The sequence below is a fragment of the Dreissena polymorpha genome, chromosome 4 (assembly GCF_020536995.1).
Source record: "Dreissena polymorpha isolate Duluth1 chromosome 4, UMN_Dpol_1.0, whole genome shotgun sequence".
NCBI classification, from domain to species: Eukaryota; Metazoa; Mollusca; class Bivalvia; order Myida; family Dreissenidae; genus Dreissena; species Dreissena polymorpha.
This window is the reverse complement of record NC_068358.1, coordinates 91,645,748-91,668,477: the sequence shown is the minus strand read 5'-3', so window position 1 is coordinate 91,668,477 and position 22,730 is coordinate 91,645,748. Positions and strand designations below refer to the sequence as shown.

The 22,730-nt window shown below is 33.3% G+C and overlaps 2 protein-coding genes across 22 annotated transcripts in view; one reads left to right on the top strand and one right to left on the bottom strand.

Moving 5' to 3' along the window:
* LOC127877353 (myosin-11-like) overlaps window positions 1-22,730 on the top strand; it is a 120,638-nt gene continuing 97,908 nt past the window's right edge. Inside the window, exons 1-19 of one of the 20 annotated variants that reach the window (XM_052423097.1) lie at window positions 1-71; window positions 326-403; window positions 643-726; window positions 924-1,007; window positions 1,510-1,593; window positions 2,358-2,441; window positions 2,946-3,029; window positions 4,279-4,362; window positions 4,975-5,058; window positions 5,750-5,833; window positions 6,997-7,080; window positions 7,306-7,389; window positions 7,795-7,875; window positions 8,205-8,288; window positions 9,008-9,091; window positions 9,411-9,449; window positions 10,697-10,892; window positions 10,982-11,053; window positions 11,387-13,113. In XM_052423097.1, the coding sequence (XP_052279057.1) occupies window positions 31-71; window positions 326-403; window positions 643-726; window positions 924-1,007; window positions 1,510-1,593; window positions 2,358-2,441; window positions 2,946-3,029; window positions 4,279-4,362; window positions 4,975-5,058; window positions 5,750-5,833; window positions 6,997-7,080; window positions 7,306-7,389; window positions 7,795-7,875; window positions 8,205-8,288; window positions 9,008-9,091; window positions 9,411-9,449; window positions 10,697-10,892; window positions 10,982-11,053; window positions 11,387-11,677 (1,806 nt within the window). In that variant the 5' untranslated portion in view covers window positions 1-30 and the 3' untranslated portion in view covers window positions 11,678-13,113. Of the gene's footprint in view, window positions 72-325; window positions 404-642; window positions 727-923; window positions 1,008-1,509; window positions 1,594-2,357; window positions 2,442-2,945; window positions 3,030-4,278; window positions 4,363-4,974; window positions 5,059-5,749; window positions 5,834-6,996; window positions 7,081-7,305; window positions 7,390-7,791; window positions 7,876-8,204; window positions 8,289-9,007; window positions 9,092-9,410; window positions 9,450-10,696; window positions 10,893-10,981; window positions 11,054-11,386; window positions 13,119-22,730 lie in introns of those variants that run through there. The other 19 variants (XM_052423096.1, XM_052423100.1, XM_052423098.1 and 16 more) reach the window with 19 other exon arrangements.
* On the bottom strand, window positions 14,618-16,556 carry LOC127877358 (uncharacterized). 2 transcript variants are annotated; one of them, XR_008048388.1, is made up of 3 exons: window positions 16,505-16,556; window positions 15,487-15,691; window positions 14,618-14,808 (listed from the first exon to the last, which is right to left on the bottom strand). XR_008048388.1 is itself a non-coding variant. In XM_052423107.1 (3 exons), the coding sequence occupies exons 1-3, from the start codon at window positions 16,102-16,104 to the stop codon at window positions 14,721-14,723; spliced, it is 357 nt and encodes a 118-aa protein (XP_052279067.1). In that variant the 5' UTR covers window positions 16,105-16,338; the 3' UTR covers window positions 14,618-14,720. The 2 variants fall into 2 exon arrangements, 1 of the variants encoding a protein (XP_052279067.1); XM_052423107.1 differs by lacking the exon at window positions 16,505-16,556 and adding an exon at window positions 16,041-16,338.

Here is a 22,730-nt window from a genome sequence, read left to right as displayed (position 1 = left end):
TTTCAGACCGGACACGAGTAAGCGTTGATCATGAGGTACAAACTGCAGAGCTGCCTGCCAAGCATATTAGGGTAAGACCTTTACATAATATTCTTACGAATAAATAAAGTCTTTACCTTTCACCGCTTTTTTCAAATATTTAGTTTTAGTCGAAAATTAGTAATAACATTTGAAGGACACTGGATTACACTTGGGTGTCAATGTGTATTTGTACAAATAGGTTAAGGTAATGATGTCTTCTGCGTTTCACGTGTAATGTTGTCGTTTCATTTTACTTGATACTTGTTCGAAAGTATAAGACGTTTTAATTTGTTTATTTTCGAAGTCTACCGGTTTGTGAAACAGATGCAAACAACACCGACCACACAAGGCTTCAAGTAGAAATCGACATGCTTAAATCTGAGTAAGATTCTGTTTATGCATGCATTTCGGTCTCCATTTAACTGTTGCTGTTTTGCGTTCGTTATCCATTTCAACTTAAAAGATTAACGTTAGGTAACGTGGGTATTTTTATTTTTAATTTCGAGTCCATCAATCATTTGAATTACCAATTGTATGCAGACTTGTAAGCAATTGAAGTGAATTCTGAGCTGTCACTTCTTATAATTAAATGTGCAAAGTAAAAGTTACGGTAATTTTCAGACTTACACGGGTCACAGGCGAGCGGGACGAGGAAGCTCAGAAACAGATGAAGATTGAACAAGAACTGACGGACCTGAAACATGAGTAAGCATTTGTTTTATTCATTCTCACTCGTATTCTTAGCGATAACAGTCGATTCGTTGAAAAGGATATAATTGTATTAAAAACAATCTTATTTAAAGTGTTCTACATAAATATGATGCCACGCAATTCCATTTAGCTTCTAAGTTTATCGACATTTACATTTGACAACATCATACATACGGTGATGAAATTTTCAGAATTGAACGAGCTTACACCGAGCGAAAGGATCAAGCAACCGCACATATGAAGTATGAAGAAGAAATTACACAACTGAAAAGCGAGTAAGAAGTTGCTTGTTATTTCTGTTCTTCTCGAAATTAATTAAGAATGCTATTTATAAATGTATTTCCTTTTAAATAGATTTACACGAAAATACTGACCAGGTTATTTAATATCCAAACCAATGTAGTTTATAATTCTGCAAATATCGCTTTTCGCAAGTGCTAATAACCGACAACAGATAAAACAAAGCATTTTACGGCTTAGATGTGGTTCGAAATTTTGTAAGGATTTCTTTGGGCTCTTGCATTATTAGCAATCAAGACTATATATTATATTTTCATTGTGTGATCAACCGTCCTACAGCAAATCTTGTGTTGTATAAATGTTTCTGTTAAATGGGGAATTTGCTTAGTCTTTGAATGGCACATTGCGTAACAGAGATGGTCGAATAATAAGCTACTTCATATATAATATTTTTTATCATGAAACAAACGGTGTTAAGTGTCTAATTATCTACTTTAAATGTTACTTATGCATGCAGAGCACAAATATATATTACAGACAAGTATTTGCAAAGGACGGCTACGCAACTTTGAAAAAGGAACTTCAAGCCCTAAAAGAAGATAACTCGCGCCTTCAAAAAGAGTATGAACATTTATTATAATAATAGCAATCAAATGCATTGACGGTGTACTGTCTTATAAGTGATATGACATAACCACTGTTGCTTTGTATTTTGGGGCATGTCAATTGATTTATTCTTATTCCACTTCAGTTGTATTCAATATGTAATCCTGCATTGATAGATAAAGTGAAGATGAAGAGTCAAACAGTTACTTAGGATATAGGAAAATAGGATATTTTAAGTGTGTTCAAATGATGCAAAAGGCTCTCTCGCAATCCATTTCGTTATAATATTTATGCATTTCGCAAGATGGAATGTTGAGGAAAAGTTCCCAATACAAGAACTAGTTCTTTGAACGATAGCAGTATTGATTGAGTTATTTCCTTCTGTTAATCTTTTTATAAGAATATCCGTTTTCATCCTACAATAATGGTTGAGGTATGATCTGAAAAATAAAATAACGCTATGTAATTAGACTCGGTACAAACAATACTAATGGCAATAATTTACAATGTTGACGATAAATCAGTAGTTTTTGTTGTTGATTTTCTAACAACCAAAACTTAAAAATATGTTTCATTAAAATTAAATGTATAAGGTGTCAGTACAAGACTTGTGCAAATCAAAAACACAAATTTACCAGCAAACGTCAAATGTAAGGAGGTGAAACACCAACTATTTGAGTACATACAATAATATCAGATTTACGAGTACTCGTACTTATATTCCTGATATATACGGGTACAGATATATACGAGCATACTTACGGTGATGAAATTTTCAGAATTGAACGAGCTAACACCAAGCGAGAAGATCAAGCAACCACACACATGAAGTATGAAGAAGAAATTACACAACTGAAAAGCGAGTAAGAAATTTTTTTTGGCTATTTCTGTTTTGTTTTTTTCTTGAAAATTAATTAAGAACGTGTTTGAGAAATGTTTTCCTTTTAAATAGATTTACCTGAAACTACTGACCAGGCTATTTAATATCAAAACCCATGTAGTTGATAATTCTGCAAATATCGCTTTTCGCAGGTGATAATAACCGGCAACAGGGAAAATAAAACATTGTACAGCTTAGATGTGGTTAGAAATTGTGTTAGACTCTTGAATTATTAGCAAACAAGACTATATATTATATTTTCATCGTGAGATCAACCGTCCTACAGCAAATCTTGTGTTGTATAAATGTTTCTGTTAAATGGGGGAATTTGCTTAGTCTTTAAATAGCACATTGCGCAACAGAGATGGTCGAATAATAAGCTACTTTATATAAAATATTTTTTGTTTCATGGAACAAACAGTGTTAAGTTTCTAATTATCTATTTTAAATGTAACGTTTGCATGCAGCGCACACGTATATATTACAGACAAGTATTTGCAAAGGACGGAAACGCAACTTTGACAAAGGAACTGCAAGCCCTAAAAGAAGATATTGCGCGCCTTCAAAAAGAGTATGAGCATTTATTATAACAATAGCAATCAAATGCATTGACGGTGTACTGTCTTATAAGTGATATTACATAACCACTGCTTTGTATTTTGGGGTATGTCAAATTTATTCTTATTCCACTTAAGTTTTATTCAATATGTAATCCTGCATCGATGGATAAAGTGAAGATGAAGAGTCAAACAGTTACTAAGGATAATTTAAGTGTGTTCAAATGATGCAAAAGGCTCTCTCGCAATCCATTTCGTTATAATAGTTATAGTAGTAATATTTCTCAAGATGGAATGTCGAGCAAAAGTTCGCAATACAAGAACTAGTTCTTTGAACCAAACAACTTATTCGATACCAGTATTGATTGAGCTGTTGCCTTTTGTTCATCTTTTTTATACGAATATCCGTTTTCATCCATATAATAATGTTTGAGATATGATCTGAAAAATAAAAGTAAACAAGGCTGTGTAATAAGACTCTGCACAAACAATACTAATGGCAATTAATAACAATTGCTGACGATCAGGTTGAATATCTTACCAATAATTTTCTATGAAGATCTGTGAAGTTGCATATTAATATCTAAAATTGTCATTGCCTTATATAGTTCACTCGAACAATGTCAAAAACCTATAACTATGTAGAAGCCTTTCATCACTCATCAGTATATGCATTTCTATTTTGAAAATTACTCGATGTATTTATTTTCTGCACGGAAAACAAAATCAAAGTGCAATAACTCTGAACATGTTATAGAGGAATTTATGAATTTATGACGCATTGCACTTCCTCTCAATGTCCTCTCTCAAAATAAATGAAACATTACAACATGTTAATAAATCTGTATCTCTGTCCTTATACTCGGTATTTTCTCTTAAGGCCATCTTTCACTATATTAATGTTGATATGAAAACCTTCAACACTTGCAGCGTTATGATCAATACAATTTATGGAATATACAAATTGCAGTTACCTTACAATACTGTTTAACGTGTTATGTTTTTGTTGTATACTCTACATTAACTCTCAACATTAAATATAAATTAACAAGAATTCTTTTTTTATTAATGCCTTTTCTGCTAAGGAAGTTACCTGTGTACAAAAAATACAGGCTAATTGTTTGCCCAATTTAAGTTTCTATACTTGTACTAGTGTTTTGCCATATGAAATTATAACACATTCAGTTCTCATATAACATATCCTATCGCTAATACGTTTGTAACGTACATGAATGGTTATTAATCAACTAAATTCCTTTTTAGATTACAGACATCGGACTTAGAAAAAGAGGAACGGACACGTGATTTGCAAGAACTACTGAAAGCAAATAATGATCTTGAAACAGAGTAACAATTTTAGAACAATATTTCACTCGATAATTGTATCCGTCTCTATCAAACGGATTGTACGTAATTGTATCCATTGAAGAATAATAGTTAGTTTCTCCGTTTCTACTATCTCATTATTTGTAATGTTGTTCATTAAACATGAAAACAATTAAAAAATACAATTTTTAGCTGCTTAGGAATTGGTCATTATCAATAAAAGAATGTTTTCAACGAATTAACTATTTGTTTCGAACTAAGCCAATGAACATTTTCTCAATTCATACGTTTGCTTTATAATTCACCAAATTACGCCATGTGTATAGTGGTATTACATACCCTGACGTTTTTATTTGAATATTGCGGTTAAAAATGTGGCTTTCTATTTTTGATTAACGTGTCTGGCATTCCCATTGATTGCTTTAAAATGAGTCACTCTAACGTTTGAAACGCCGGTTTCAGAAAAAAATGTGTATATACAATTCGCAGATTTTTTACAAAATAAGATATATAAATAAAATAGAGCTTGTATTTTATCACATGGAAGTATAACACAAACAGTTATCATGTAACACTTTGATGCGCTGATATTCCTGAACCTCTTCGGATTATTTAACAAATGTATCCCTTCAGATTACAGAAATCGGACGCAGAAAAAGGACAAGTGAAACTTGAATTACAAGAGCTGCAGAAAGCAAAAGATATTCTTCAAACAGAGTAACCCTTTAAAATAATAATTACACTTTAAAATGTAGCTTACTTTAACAAAATAGTGCAGGTAATTGTATATTCTGCATGTATACTGGATTATAATCCTGGGTTATAATTGTGTAATCCACTTCTTTTAATCCTCACGGATTATTTATTTTAATTTGACTTCCGTCTTTCAAGATTGCAATAGTAACAAACTTGCATATATACGAGATATGATAACTTGCACTTATCTTGTTACTTTATGTGTAATTGTAAATTACGGCATGTGTAAAGAGGTCCCCTAATTTAGCATATAAAGAAACCCAACGCAGACATAAAGGATTGTTTGTCATTCTCAAGACATAATTGTGTACACTTTGTAAATTTTAACAGTTTGTTTATCTATAAAATAACATTTATCGACCGTTTATTATATATTTGACATACTTTTCATGTTTAAACTAAACTTAAACGCATAATTCAATCAATGTGTTAAATAGTATGTGCTAATCTTATCTTAACATATGAAGTATACTTAGCCATAAGACTGTTATTTGGTTTTTAGGGTTTACTTTTCTACAACTAAAATGGTTGCGATTATTTCATCGATTAGATCTTTGTCTACATGTTTAACCATATCCTATTGTATATAATAGGTAGTCTAGAATAATGTGTTATATTTGGTACTGAATTTTACAAGTATCTTCATTTACAGATTACAGAAATCAGACTCAGAGAAAGACAAACTCAAACATGATTTGCAAGACCTACAGAAAGCTCGAGATTTTCTTCAATCAGAGTAACACTTTTAGATAATAGTACACTTGTTAAAGTGATATTATGGGCATTTTTTACTGTTAAATTAAGCTGAAAAGAATTAACAGGTCAAAAGAGTTAGTTGAAAATGTGGTTACTGACCAATTATCTGCAGCTCATCTTGCTACCAGTTGTTTATAAAAATATATATTATATTCGACATCTTATGTGTGTCACCCAGTCCTCTAAGCCAAAATGATCCGTAAAACAAAATAGTGTCTTTGTGTCGTATGAACGAATCTGCACTAAAACTAGATTTAGATTCACATCGTAAATCGAATCATTTCTGTCGTCAGTTGTCAAAACGAAAGTACGGTTGATATTCAAATGCATTATTTTTCCTCTTTCCGGGATATTGTTTTAGTATGTTGATGCTGCATTTACAAATATAAGTGTATATGAAGTGAAAACACCAAAAATAAACAACACTTGCGATATACACCTATAAACTGTAAGATGCCCATACTATCACTTTAAAAGTATCCTTCTTTACAAAGCATAGTGTATTTGTATGTAATTTTATTTTCTTTTTTCATAATTGGCGTATATTTTATAAAATGTATGGTTTTACTTTTCCAGACTTATTAAAATATTCAAGTATGTTATTCATACCTTTCACATTATTCGATCATTGAAAGATTAAACAAAATGTTTTTACTTCACCAATTTACTCTTTATCGTCATTAATCGATAATAGTATCGAGAATAAAAATCATGCTTACTGGTGTATGAAATATAGCAAGTACAGTCTCTGAAAACCAACATTCAGATACATTTATTTGTGTCGTTTATCATGTTTTCAACTAATATATTGACTTGTCGATACTTTTCTAAAGCATTACATTAATCCTCAAGATCCTGAGTGTAAACTAAAATTTCATTCTACGTGTGTTCATTTGTGTTGCTAAAACAGCAAATATATGAAACGTTTATCTTTCATGAATGTAAAAGTTTTCTATTTAAAACACTAAGAAATCACAGGTTTTTGTGGGCATTTTGATATGGTAATCATTTGTAATAAAATGTCTCTACAACATATATATGTTAAATAAAGGAGCCAAATTATGACGACTGGAAAATATTTGTTTAGGCTGAAGGTCAATCATATATTTTGTTTATGATTAGATAACTAACCGTATATTTCAGACTCACTTTTAAAACGAAAGAAGAGGTGAAGTTAAGTGCACTCTATAAAGAATCACTACAGACAACAAAAGATCTCCAGAAAAAGTAAAACAAAACAAACCTTCTTTTTTCTTTAAACGATTTCTTTTATTGTCAATGTTGGCTGGCTGTATATCATATGAAATATTGCCCAACACACACTACAATGAACATTATTTTTATGATTAGTTAATAAATTACCATATTTAAAAGTAAAAGATGAAAACAATGAGTAAACCTATAATTCCGTACAATTAATTACAATTAAAATTAATATATGTGTCTATACAGATTACAACAATCGGAGTCAGAAAATAAGAAAATAACAAACGATTTCAAAGAACTACAGAAAGCAAGAGATGTTCTTAAAACAGAGTAAGACTTCAAATGTATATATAATAGTTTTAAGCATATATAATTAAGAACCATGAACAGAAATAGCTTAAACATGTGTTTGCCTATATTTGCTTGTTCCTGTACGGAAGGTTAAGTAGCCTGATTCATGCTCACCGCAAACGACCGTATACCCTTAATACTTAAGAATTTAGTTTATGAAAACATCTTAAGTGCAATACACTTCTATTGAATTTTCACATAAATATATCATTTAAGTTCTATAAGTATATTATCCCACTCTTATTCAATTGTCACATTGATATAAGGCCAAGTATTAAACTTTGTTTAGTGTTGATTAAGAGAGATTGAACATAATATATAAACATGTATTAATACACTACTTTGAGCACTTTAAGCAACATCAGATATTGCTGTTTACAGGCGACAAAAGGCAGATTCCGAAATCGAAAAGCTGACGAAAGACAAACAAGTCTTACAGAAGGACAATGGACTTCTTCAAGACCAGTACTAATTTAAACTGTGTCATATGTTGCTGACGAGCAAATCTTATCATTTAAAATTCAAAGAAATTTATGACTTAACGCGTTTTTATAGCATGAATCATTACATTACCAATGACTTGAACAATAACCTGCATGTCTTGAATACATGAACATTTCTAGCAATAAATTAGTTGTTATAGATACTTCTTTTCAAAACTTTGGTTAAATACTGAAACGCTCTTGTGGCGTGACGTTATGCTTAACAAGTAATTCGGATACAAACATTTCAAGGATATGCAAAATCATTACACTAGTATACATTCGTTATTAATTTTAATCATTATTTTTCAGGCTTAAGTCGAGATCAGAAGATGTAGCAAAGCTTATGAACGACAATAACGACAAAAATAAAGCACAGCGGCAACTTCGTCAAGAGTGAGAACATGTTTTTTTTGTAATTGTATGAAACATTTGTTTGTATTGCACACATGCACAAGGTTAAATAAGTCTAGGAAGTTCTTATCTTAAATTCTTAGTAATATGATTTGCTTAACATAATTATCATCCTAATAAAACAGACATGTTCAATTGTTCTAATTATTAATTTAGATTAGTTTGCGTGGAAAAGACATTTACAAGAACCCGCTTATAAATCGTTGTACTTTTATGATTGTTTGGCATTTTAATATCTATATATTCTTTAATAAAATAACTCAACGTTATTGCGAGATTTTGTTACTAATTTACTTGTACAATTATATTATAGAGTATAATTTACACGATCATTTAATGCAAAAAACAACATTAACAAGCCAAAACACATACATATAACAAATCGAAAATAATCGAAAAAAATATATAATGAAAATTATTAATTTGTATAAAAGTTGTGGCCTGTGTTTCCAGACACGGTAATTTCACATTATTTCATTTATCACAGCATATTCCAAATGCTAGATGATACAACTACATACAATTTTTAAGTGAAGTTTATTGTAATGTAAAAGAATATGTTTTGTAGTTTTGTTATGGCAAATAAGATTTATTTTATTGCAAAAACAGTAGTAGTTAATAAGTGGTGCTTTAACAAATTTGCAATTGTATTGGGGGAAATATTTAGTACTTAAAGCATGTTTATTGGTTCTTTTTAACAGCCTAGACAAAGCGAATGCAGAAATTGTGAGGCACAAAAAAGACTTACTCGACGTACAGAAAGAATGCGCTAATCTTGAAAAGCAGTAAGACTATGATTGTTTTTTGACAGTTAATATAAACGCCATATACAATAGTATAACAAACACATGGTTTTGGTTTTGCTAAAACTTCATTGGTTTACATTACTATATTCTACATTAAACGCTTGCCTTTTTACGGCCTAGAAACTATGGTGATAACAAATACAAATACCATCTTTTAAATTAATCGATATTTAATTATTTCTGATTACAAAACGTTTATGTTATTGCACAAAACGCACAGAAAACGTTTGTATTTGTATTTTCATACTTGATATATGTTTTTGTATATAGTATATAGTATTCATTAATCTCTTTGCAGACTGCAACAGGAGAAGCAGCGCGGAAGTATTCAACACCAGTAAATTTGTTATGTTTTCTGTTATTTTTAACATGACTCACGTAAAAATGTTTAACTGTCATGTCTAATCATTCATTTTTCATCTTATTGAAACTTGATCAATAGCATGGCAACACTACATGATTTCAGGCATGATTAATTTAAGTAAATTCAAGTCTACATCAACAGTACCTACAGTCAAGTTCAGGCATTATACAGCTTCTCCGGATAGTATAGTTAATAAAAAACAACACAATAATGTGTCTAGAGAAAAACGGTCAAAGTCTCAATTTGTTGGCAAAGGTCAAACCATGACATTATAACGCTTTAAGGTTATTAGGTTGCAAATAAGAGGGCCACAAATATGCTTGGACCTGGAATGTTTTCAACCGCAGCTAGTTTATAAAATGAAATCAATAGAATGAAGTTTGCTTTACACAGACACGTATTACCAATTCATAAAGACATTTTTACCAGTTCTGTTACAAAGCCCTTAATGAACAAAGAAGTTCTAGAAAATATCATGTAATGAATCTACTCTAATACTTTTATTGTAAATATTAATAATTCTAGAGCATTTTGCAAAGTTTTGTCATAATCAACTAACACAATAAAATAACAATTTGAACAGACATACAGTCCCTAATTAATAATCTCAAAGATTGCAATCGAAATGCATGTTTTTTCAACAATATTCTACAACCTGGGATTTTAATCATTGTATACTCTATTTGTTGGTTTTTATGGCAAAGTTGAGTTTCAAACCGTCTGAAATGGAACTTTGGAATCATATTTTGTGTTTTATTTATACAGGTTGCATGTACTATTCTTTTTGATGAATATATTTGATCAAGCAAGTTCATTTTGTGATATTATATGGGCGATCATTTGTGGTTACCATACCTAAAATAGTAGGCGTCCTTGGAATATTATCTTTTTTATAGACTGGAACAATACAAATATACTTCAGTAATAATAACTTAAAAGTTAAGCTAAAACCCCAACTCCAAAAAGTTTCTTCGCGTTCGCTAGTTATTTTGTATATTAAGATTGCTGAGACACATCGGTCTCATATAAAGCAGCGTCATGCGGCGAAAAAATCCTTACAAACATTCAAATACAAACAAAACTTTTAAATCATTATGTATTAGTGCACTTTAAACTAATCTTTTTCCCGGTAAATGCTATTTTAAGGCTTCTGAGTTATTTGTCCAGTTAAACAGATAAAACATTGTTTGAATAATATTAGCGCAATATTTCTGTTGCAGAAGTCTTGAAAAATCAAATACCAAGTCAAATACCGGGGCATCCTACATGGTTAATCTAAACGATGAAAACAGGCCGGATAAAGTAGCGGAGAGGTTTAGGAAGCTCTATAATGACGAATGGACCGATTGTCTTGAAGTGCTAAAGTTGCTATTATCAGAGGAGAAAGTGTGTCAAATGCTGTTAGGAATTTGTGTGGTATGTAGTATTCTGAATTTTTTCGAGATATATTTGACGGCAATTTCAAGGCTGTATTTTCATTTACTTGTTGCTTTTTATCATTTCAGAAAATTTATACAACTTACGCGAATGCTTTTGATAAACGTCAAAAAGAGCATGCCTGGTTAAAAGCAGATACGGTAAGGGTGCACTTATGTTTAATACATATTCGTTTTTTCTTTGCAGTTAATCAATTGGGTCTATGTTTTAAAAAATCAATTATTCGCAATTGACTTCATTGACTTAAAGCTAAAAATGTCATATATTTGCTCCTGCAACGTTATCTGAAAACAGAGCGCTGTATGTATGATGTGACATGATATACGATGAAAATAAATTATAACATTGACGTCAGGTGCATATTGCTTAAAATATATCATTCACGAAATAGAGATATTTAACTGCAGTTATATGGATGCTTTATACACTTTTACTAGTTAAGGTTCACAAGACACAAACGTGTATTGTTTCAGGAATTAGCAGAGTATTTAAATGCCCGCCTCAAAAGTTTGAACCTGAAAGTAACTTCCGACGCTATAAATTCATACTGGACCATGTGCAAGGAAATTTGCAAGTCAATGATTGCACATGACCCTCCAATGTATATGGATACTGACACTGATAAACACGGTATTACATTTGATACCAAATTATACGAAGGATACACGAAGAGAGGAAGCCAAATCGATTTTGTTGTTTGGCCTGCCTTATATCTAGAGAAAAACGGCCCCTTGCTTCACAAAGGTGTTGCCCAATGCAAATAAACTTCATTTGGGGTTTGACTTCAAAGTTGTAAAGACAATAATTTTAGCTAATAAAGTATTGTTTAAATGAAGTTATAACTTAACTAACGCATTCAATATTTTTTTCAATATAATGTACCATAGAACACTTTTATTTTAAAATAAAACATGTCTTGCATGTAATGCATATTAGAACGATTCACTTAAAACGGTGATTGTTAGTTTTATGAGTACTATAATCAGACAGCGATAAAGTGAACGACCGGAAAATGTAAAAGTAATTAACAATTTGTATATTAAGAAGAGGGATCATTTATATAATTTACCAATGACAGCTTAGAAAAACATCTTAGTTTGTACAAACGAAGTCCGTGACAGCAGAAAATGTGTTTTTTCTTACTTGAGCGTGAATCTATTTTTAATATGAATATGTTTGTGTTCTATCTTGTTATATATACTTATTCTGTCTACCTTTTCATTAAAACAGCTATGTTCATCGTGAATTATTCCACACACCACATACATGTTCCCGGCTTAGTCTGTTTTGTTGTTTTGATAAAATAAAATTAATGTGTAAACGTCCATGTACAAAAATAGGTATGCTTTGTTTGAAATAAGCAAATACGCTCATTTGTAACGAACGGCAATTTTAAATAAATATTTCACAATATAAAACATCGAACCTTTGCTGGATTTAAAGCTAAAGATCAACCTTTATTTCCATGTCCCATACCCCTACGCTTTACCCCTTGACTACCAAAACCAACTGCTTCAATTATTTATATAACCCATATAGGAAAAACGAGCGCCGTTTATGTTACAGTTAATGTTTATGTACTGTTATTATTTCAGACGGTCAATTATTTCGTCGGACTAAACCGATTAACAGTCGATACGTCCTCGCTAAACAAATGCTATCTATGATATATGTACTGAAAATTTACATATATAAAATCACGTGTTTTTGTAATGTTCATAACACAGTATGTGATTACGTTCCATTTTATCATTTCATTCCGAAAACAAGCTTGTTATGCGATGTATCAGATATCGTAATGCTTTCATCTTTATTAATACTTATAATACATTGATTCCACTGTTCTTATAAATTCTAGTTGATAAAAACGTTGTTGATCATTTTGTTTTAAAAGCATGTGTATAATATGTCCTATCTCGTATCGCATGTAATTATGTTGCTTTTACAATACTTGTATTTTTGTTGATAACATGTGTTCTTTTTATTTTTATAAGATTATGACCGAGATTACTATCATGTTTTGTATAGAACAACTATACTATAATAGCCAACAACAAACTGTAATCTAAACAGTGTATTTTTTTTTAAACTGCCTATACTTATGTTCAGTTTGAAGTTAATAAATGTTAAATGTTTAAACAGTCACTTATAAATTTTATTATTTTTCTTCATGTATGTCTGTTTATCTCTGACCATGTACATGTAATTAAACGCACGAAAATGATGATCCACTGTCTTTGGGATCAATATTAAGACCATATTACTTCTTAATCGAACGCACAATTTAAGCTATCAAATATGGTTTAAGTCACTCAACAGTTGAGAACATTTTATGAGAAATCAGATTACAGGTCTTGATCACATACACTGGGAAGTTAGTCGTATATATTTCTAATAATGTAAGTTATGAATGTCCGCTTTGCTATCCGAGCAAGAAGATCGTGTATGAAGGTACTGAAGGTTCTCACACGATACAAAAACGGTTTAGAACATAGCCATCTTACTCGCACGTGAACATAAAATGCTCGATTTCACGGTCGCACAGACGCACAGTAATAACGAGGTGCGGAACATCGTCACAGTTCCGATGGTCGTTGGCAGCACAGACACGCCAACAGTTAAGTGAGAATCAGCGACTCCGAAGGGCTTTCGCGACACCACAAATTATTTGATGGATAGACGTGCAAAGGTGGTTGAAATTCTGATTTCGGAAAGTCCTTCTATACACAATTTTGCGTCGCGGTTGTAGACGGCTGTGTTGCACTTACGTTTTCAGGAATAATCCTGCCTTGGAAACCATATTTTTCAATACAAACTATATTAAGGATGAAACGTTATTGAAATTGTGGACTCTACGTATTCTGCAATCTTAAAATGTATGTTCATTTTCTTACAATTCGTTGCGCTTCAGCCACAGAGAGCTTTACACTGTTTGGTTTTCGTATGAATCGAGATAAGCTTACAAGGAGGACATCCAGTAAGACTAGAGACCATGTCCTAATGAGGTAGGATAGACATAGGACTGTGTTCTAGTTGCTGCATATCGGAGCTAGTGAGAATTTTGCACTGTTCAAACCCAGACCATGTTCTCGGAGCCACGTTCACCCAATTACGCTAGTGTCATTGGTTGGCCGTGGGCGATTAAAATAGTAAATTTAATGAATAATTTATAGGCTTTCAAATGATGAATGAAAATTTGATAAAACGACATTTTTTAAAAAGAGTTACATTGTGTGCGATGTTCGTTTTTTCATATTTACCGCCATCCGTTCTCTGTTGTAGGAGTTGCCTAAATCGCTCAAATCATCATTGTGTTCCAGACTTCATTTGAATTGAAAGATTTCTAAACGATAACAGTAAGTTAACTGGTCATTAATTAGCTCTTCAATATTTTCGAAAAATAATTGTGCGAGAAGGTTTTACTGCGGTGTGTGATGCAGTTTTAGCTGAATACAAACCATAGGTTTCGACGATTCGTTCACAACTTAGGACAATTGCTTCTTGCAGTATATACGACACCTTTTACATTTCATCAAGAGACAAAGCAGACATAAAAAATCACAATACGAAACCAAATCCCTCACCAACTGGTCGAGTTTAAATGTAATTTAAGTTCAGTCAAATTACAGACCTGAATAAAAAACAACAACAGCAATGTAACAATATAATAAGAATCATATACACAATATGTGAGCTGACGTTTTAATTTTGGTAGTATATTAAGTACAAAATTTCGTGAAAACAGACTGTCTATCAAAACAGATACCAAAGGTAGACCATCAGTAAGCGCAGAATAAAGATTTCAGCTCAGCAGATGAAACAGCAGCGGCAGCAGCAAACACATATTCCGATGAGTATTCCCAGAATAACCAGCCCAATTATCACGGGCACCCATCTGAAATTTTAGGCAAATGACATTCAGGTAATTTCAGATTTAAGATAGGCAAACTGTTGATTAACCTGTTTCAATAATATGTTTGTAGACGTATTTGTGCTCTGGAATCACTTTGAAATAATTGTAACAGTGCTTGTAAATCGTAATCTATTGAAAATTAACGTCTACTACTATACACAAAGCAACGCTTGAAAGTTTAATTCATCTAGTTACCGGGGTAATCAGGTATTACATGTATAACACAGATTAAAAAAAAAATTGATTTTAGCCCCGGCTTTCATTAAGTAGTTTGCCTGTATATTGGTCGTTACGAAGTAGATGAAATCATTTATTTGCACAGTGTTTTTCTTTGTATTAACCTTTCAGGCTTCCTGGTGCATAGAATCAACAAATCGATAATTAACCACGCAGCAATAAAAAATATGTACGGCCTAAGGAATAGCCAACAACGTCAAGAACATGTCGATGCATGTCATGTTATCGATTGCTGGCAGGACTGCTGCGCAACCTGTATGATTGTATTCTTTTTGGTATTCAGGTACATAGATTCCCGAAACTAACCGGGAAAATTATGAAATACATAATAAATTTTAAGTATATCGTAAAGTAATTATAAACGCTTTTTGATGTCAGTCAAATAAAGAAAACAACAACAACGAATAAAACAAAACAACATACACATTATGGGGATATATAAACCAAGCCGCGCAGAATCGGTCGATGTCACTAGGGAACGTCCGCCGCGAGATGTCCGAGCAGCACTCGAGATTGCGCGCGATCCCACCGGAAATACAGCAATAGTCCGGGCACCAGGTCTGGTAGTGGTACATTTGGTAGAGGTCGCGATGCGAGCGACAGCATTCTCCGGCATCAACATTGAACACTGTGGACCCATGAAAGATGAACGGGATATATATTCTGTTCAGAGCAATTGTCGTTTTTCTCTTTTAGAAAAAAATACCAGTGCACACACACATATAGAAAATGAATCATCTTTCATTTTCTTCAGAACAACTCCATTCAATATAAAACTGATTTATCAATTATGTGCCATGTTGATAAAACACTCCAGCAAATATGAAAATATAAAATGATGTATATTTAAAAATATGCAACGAATATATTTCAAAGCCTGTGATATGACCAGTATAGCAACTCTTACATATACTTGTTTTGTATTTAATTTCAGTATATTTCATAATCCTGAACAAAATGGTACATGCCATTCTTACCGTTAAGCAATATTACTAAAGCTATGACAGTTGCGCCACCTACTAATTGACATCTCCGAATCATGATTGTTAAAAGCACGTATGCGTTGAGTGTACTGTTATAACAATACGAATAATTAAACACTAGTCAATTATAATTCCAGAAAATACCAATATTTATATTGTTTCGAATACATGTATCATTAAGTGCATGTATAAACTGCAAAGACGAAATAACTGTATAATTTCATTTACGAATGCTGATAATTCACATAGATATAGGATCCAGGAATGAAACGTTTAATACACAACCATATAAAATATGTATTTAAAATCCAGACATGTGTTATTGTATATAATTTAATATGATTTCATTATTCAATAATTCTCATATGCACAGAATAATTATTAAAGATTGATAAATAATTAAATGCAAAATAAAGCAAGCTCGGAATTTGTATTGCGAGCCTGTTCTAAATACTAACAAACAAACTAGCATTCCATTTCGTAAACAACGTAAACGCCTTGTAGACCATGAGTAAGCGCGTAGATTATGCTTGAGGCTTACCTTTTTGTTGCTCTGTTGTTTTTAACGCCGACACGTAGAAGTTAGGCCATGCCAATGACGACTGTGTTTCGTGTAACGTACATAATAAGCCTTATTACATATGTTATGGTAAATTGACAAATTATGTCGTACTCGCAAATGTGTTTATCATTATATTCATACTACAAAAGAAAAAATAATAACATATCGCTGTTTTTGTATAAAACTTATACTATCATTAAATATAAACATTTTGCTTTTTAAGAATTCTTTACAAATAGTTCGATATAACAACAGCCATTTGCCAATAAGTTAATACTGCAGAACAGAAAAGTAAAAGTATATAGAGTACCAGAAAAAAATACTTAAAAAAGTACATATATAAATGTGGAGTTTCTAGAAATAACCATAGTTAGCATGAATATAAGGTCCAATATCTTTAAAATACAAACGTGATGCCCGTGGCCATCATCAGAACTGACGATGAAATATCTTCGCCGTATGCAAAGCGCAAACGCATGCGTCCTGATGATAAATGAATGGTCTTTAGTAGTGACATAGATAAACGGACACACTGCGAAATATGGTGTAAATGTATTTATCTATTATAAGTAGCTGTAGTTATATGTATATACATGCATGGTTGCAGTAACTACTACTAATACTTCTGCCACTACTACTTCTACTTAAACTACAGCCACTGCTACCACTATTACTACTGCCTCTGCTTCTGCTACTACTTCAACTACTACTCTTTCTTTAACCACCACCACCACCAACGCCATCGCCACCGCCGCCGCCGCCGCTACAACCACCATCACCACCGACACCATCGCAACCGTAACCACCACCATCCCCACCACCACCACTACCAACACCACCACTACCACCACCACCCTCCACCACCAACACCACCAGAACCAACCACCACCACAATCACCACAAGCACCACCACCACAAGCACCACCACCACCACCACCACCACCACCACCTCTACAACCTCCACCAGCACCACCAGAAGCAGCACCACCACAACCACCAGCACCAACACCAGCACTACCACCAACAACACTAACACCACTAACACCATCACCACCACCAACACAATAACCACCAGCACCACCACCAACACCACTACCAACACCACTACCATCTCACCAGCATCAGCACCAACACTACCAACACCACTTTCAGCATCACCAGCACCACCAGCACCACCACCACCACTACCACCCACCACCACTACCACCACCACCACCACTACTACCACCACCAGCACCACCAACACCACTACCCCTAGCACCACCACCACCACCAGCAGCAGCACCACCACCACCACCGTCACCACCAGCACCAGCACCACCACCAGCACCATCATAACCACCATCACCACCTCCAGCACCACCACCAGCACCACCACCACCAGCACCACCACGCGAACCACCAGCACCAGCACCACCACCAGCACCACCACAAGCACCAACACAAGCACCAACACAAGCACCACCACCAGCACCACCACCACCAGCACCACAACCACCAGCACCACCAGCACCACCAGCATCACCACCACAAGCACTACCAGCACCACGACCACCACCACCAGCACCACCAGCATCACCACCAGCAGCAGCAGCACCACCACCACCACCGCCCGCTATCATCACGACCACCTCCATCAACACCATAAAAACACCTACTCCTTATATTAATTCTACTACTACTACTAATACTAATAAACTTCTAGTATAACTAATAATTTTACTATGTCTAATTATAAAGTTTATCAAGAAAGCATATTAATGTATCATGTCTAATTCATTGGCATAAACGAATAATTCATGTTATAGCATTCCATGGCATCCTCTCTTGAACATATTGATGTATGTCGCAATTTCGTGATTTTTATATTTTTTGTTTTCAACAAGAAAATGTGGAGCCGCCAAGCATTCGAAGTTGAGCTGAAAACAGAAGACTAATGAGACGAGACCTTACTTAGTGGAAAAAACAGACAACGGGCCATACTTTTGCAAAAACGCTTTGCAGTCAAAATTCCTTTCTATACCACCATCTACTTATAAAAGTCATTCAAATGTGAAACTTTTGTAAGATCCTTCGATAGCTGAAGAAGACTTGAAAAAACAATGTTTTGGGACTTTGTATAATACAGAGTGAAAAACAACAACAACAACAACAATGCCGCAAAAACTGGTCCAGTCAGAAATAAAAAAATGTTGTCATCTTCAAAATAAGGGGTCATTCAATAGTGAAAACTGTAAGCAAGATCTGATTAGAACTTAAAGTGGAGTTGAATAAACGCAATTTAGGACAATTATACTTTATTTAAGAAATAATCGACGGGTAACCGTTGTTTATTGCGGTAATAACCACCGGTATGGAGTTCCGATGCGTAGGAATTAAACCACGAGGGCGTAGCCCGAGTGGTTTAATAACAAGCATTGGAACGACATACTGTTGGTTATTACCGCAATAACCAACGGTTATCCGTCGATTATTTCGATTCTAACACGATTACATTAATAAGTTACCCGCGATTTAAAGGTTATAAATGAGAATTGTATTAACCGAACGTCCTCCACTTTTCCGCGAAAATGTGACGTCACCACAACAATGAAAATCGAATGACGTTGTCTTCAATCATAAACAGTGCGCGGACAATCAAAAGTGACGTCATACTAACAACCGTTGGTATATCGGGGTAATAACCCACTGTAGATTTCCTTCTTTGCATATAGAAAACAAGTCTCGTGCCGTGGTAGAATAAAGAAATAATCGACGGGTAACCGTTGGTTATTGCGGTAATAACCAACGGTATGGAGTTCCGATGCGTAGGAATTAAACCACGAGGGCGTAGCCCGAGTGGTTTGATAACAAGCATCGGAACGACATACCGTTGGTTATTACCGCAATAACCAACGGTTACCAGTCGATTATTTCGATTCTAATACGATTTCATTAATAAGTTATCCGCGATTTAAAGTTTATAAATAAGAATTATATTAACCGAATGGCCTCCACTTTTCCGCGAAAACGTGACGTCACCACAACAAATAAAATCAAATGACGTCGTCTTCATTCATAAATAGTGCGCGGACAATCAAAGTGACGTCACTTTAAACAACCGTTGGTATATCGGGGTAATAACCAACAGTAGTTTTCCTTCTTTGTATATAGAAAACAAGTCACGTTCCGTGGTAGAATCTAACATAACGGGAAGCAAATTCAATACTTTGTGGTCACCTACACAATAATTGGTCATTCAATTAAAAAAAAGCTTTAAGCGAGATCCAATAATAGTAAAAAAGATGTTAAATACATACAATTTAAGAATTTAAGGACTATTATAATATATTCTGTTGTAGAAAAGAAAAACCGGAAAAGAGCAAATAATCAACTACAAGTTGTCAAATCTAAAATGCCTTTATATATTTATATCCAAGTTTAATTTGTGCATTTATACGAAATTTAGAAAAAACGATGATACGAAATTTAGTTTAAGAAAGGGATTGAAGCATGCGATTGCCAGATAACAAAAGTTCCGATTGACGAATGGTTGCTTATCAGGGTGAAACGTGTTTTTAGAGCTTAGCAACCTGCGTACGTATGTTAATAGCTGTTTGAATTATATTTAAGTTACACGAATGGACCATTGATAACACTAGCAGCCAGTGTTGTTTTAAAACAGAGAGACTTTATGACCTATCTAAAAAGCGTTTATTTCAAGTTATGTGATAATGCATGAGAAATATGACATTCTGTAAATCCCAAGTTACTTGATTAAAACAAAATCCGGACGGTCGGACCCGCCCACTCCATGTAAACGTGGCCTGACGGTTCAAAATTTACTATTTGAGATTCATTTGTGTTGTAATTATAATATGTTTATGTATAATAACATTTTAAATTAGTCTTATTTACATTTTTTGCGTAAATTGTATAATTAAATTGTATAATATACTATTTTCGAATGTTACATGGCAGTAAGAATAGTTTTGTAGAAAAACGCATAAATAACGTAAATGGCAAAAACTTAAACTCTTATTGGTTATATAAGGGATGCAAGAGGTTAACCTACCGAAACGGTCAATTAACCGGTTACATTTGTTTGAAAAGGTGAAATTGATTTTTTATTATGCTTTTTACATCGAATGAATCGTACTTTTTGCGCATTTAATCTCCACAAACACAGTAATAAAACAATAAATAGAACCTTTCTGGTTACAAACAGGGGATACGTTTTTAAAATGTTTGTTTGTTATACTGAAGAAGATTTTACTTGCGAACTGCGCGGGGAGTGGGTGGAGGCTATAAGAGTAGACGTAATTGATATATTTATCTTACTCGCGATACAAATCAGTTTGTTAGTCGGCTAATTTTGATGTTTTGTTGACCATTATTCAACATTGATTGCTCGCGAAAATAAAGTGTTTTTAAGTAATAATTTTATCAAAATTAGCATTCGTTGGACCAGTTAACGTCGTATTTGCTTTTATCAGAACTAAATAAAACAGTTATTTAACAAATAAAATCTCTAAATTCAGTATTTATACAATTGCTTCGAAACTGCGAGGTACGGTACATAGGTAAGATCTTTCATATGTACTTATGTATTATTTGTTTATTCCTTGATGTATTATGAAAATGATAAAAATACGAACTGTGAATAAAAATTAACCTATTCATTTGTGTCGCTTATTTAAATTTTCTTTAATGCTTATATATAATCGACATCAAAGGACTATAGCGAGGCTAAAGACGCTTTAAACAACAAAATATTCCATTGTTGAATAAGGAGTGATGTGGTTTAGCTAAACAACAAACCCTCTTTAAGTCAACACGAAAGAGAAAAACTATTTATATTTTGTGAATTTAATGCAAGAACGTTGAAACGGATTAAACACAGAAACACAACAGTGTGGTGAGCGATACGAAGCAAGCGTTACATAAGCGGCCCAACCAACAATAAAATAACGACACGTGAAAACGAAAATTGTGTAGTTTTTTTATAGTTTATTTTTACTCATATGCTTTCAGACAAGACATATAAATACAAAATTTAACATATCTTTACAAAATTATTTAAATTAAAGCCATAATACACTTTTAATCAGAGAGTGATATGGCCTCTTATGTAATCAACTCAAGCGATCTTAAATTGCTTTCTTTGCTAAAGAGAGTACCATAACGACCAATATGCCACGTTTTTTAACGTATACTTTAGCATGTTTATTGTTTAACGTTGTTCCGTTAACCGGTTAATAACCGGTTACAGTAAAAGATTAACCGGTTAACGTTTTTGTAACCTGTTGCATCGCTAATTATTATCAATCATTTACTGTCTCGAAACGCTTTAATTGTATTGCTGTTTTAAGAAACCGTATTGGATTCAGCGTGTACTGTTGCGGGATAGTGTTCATGATAGTCATCCCTGTACAAGTTAATTGCTGTAAGAATTTGCTGTACTTATTTACACATATTAGGATAAGTATACACACAGCTCTGGTGGGATATTTAACAACATTGTAAGCTATTGAAGGTTCCCTTGACAGTCAAACTTTTCAGATTTTTTTGTACATCATACTGAATTGATTTTTATCACACTTTCAAAATTTCAGATCGATCGGACAAGTAGAAGTACGCTAAAACGCATTGGATTATTACTTGTAATAGGCCATTAGGCTGGCGTTTTCAGTACTGGGATTCCGTTGACAGCGCTTTGGACTTGGTTTCATGCAATCGTGTTTATAATGTGTAAAATGTTTAAAAGTGTGTTTCTTTTTTTTCTACACGATCAGATGTGCTGCGGGACAACAGCCATGTAACCATATTTGTGAAAACAATTTTAAGCCAAAATATTATCATCGCTTTTAATACAGTATAATACCACAAATCAATTAAGACACATACATGATGATTTTCTATTGAAATGGACCATGAAGAGCTTTTGCCTGGTTTTCATACATCCTTTTTTAGTTTATACTAAATCCTATGTCCATAGGGTTTAATTATAAATGGACAATCATGTGCCTGACCTTTCATTTAGATCCGACTATGCAAGTCTGATATCAATGTTGTAGATTAGTATGTCCTCGTTCGAAAATTCGAATACAAAAGGTATATAATGTATCTTCTAGACGTTAATT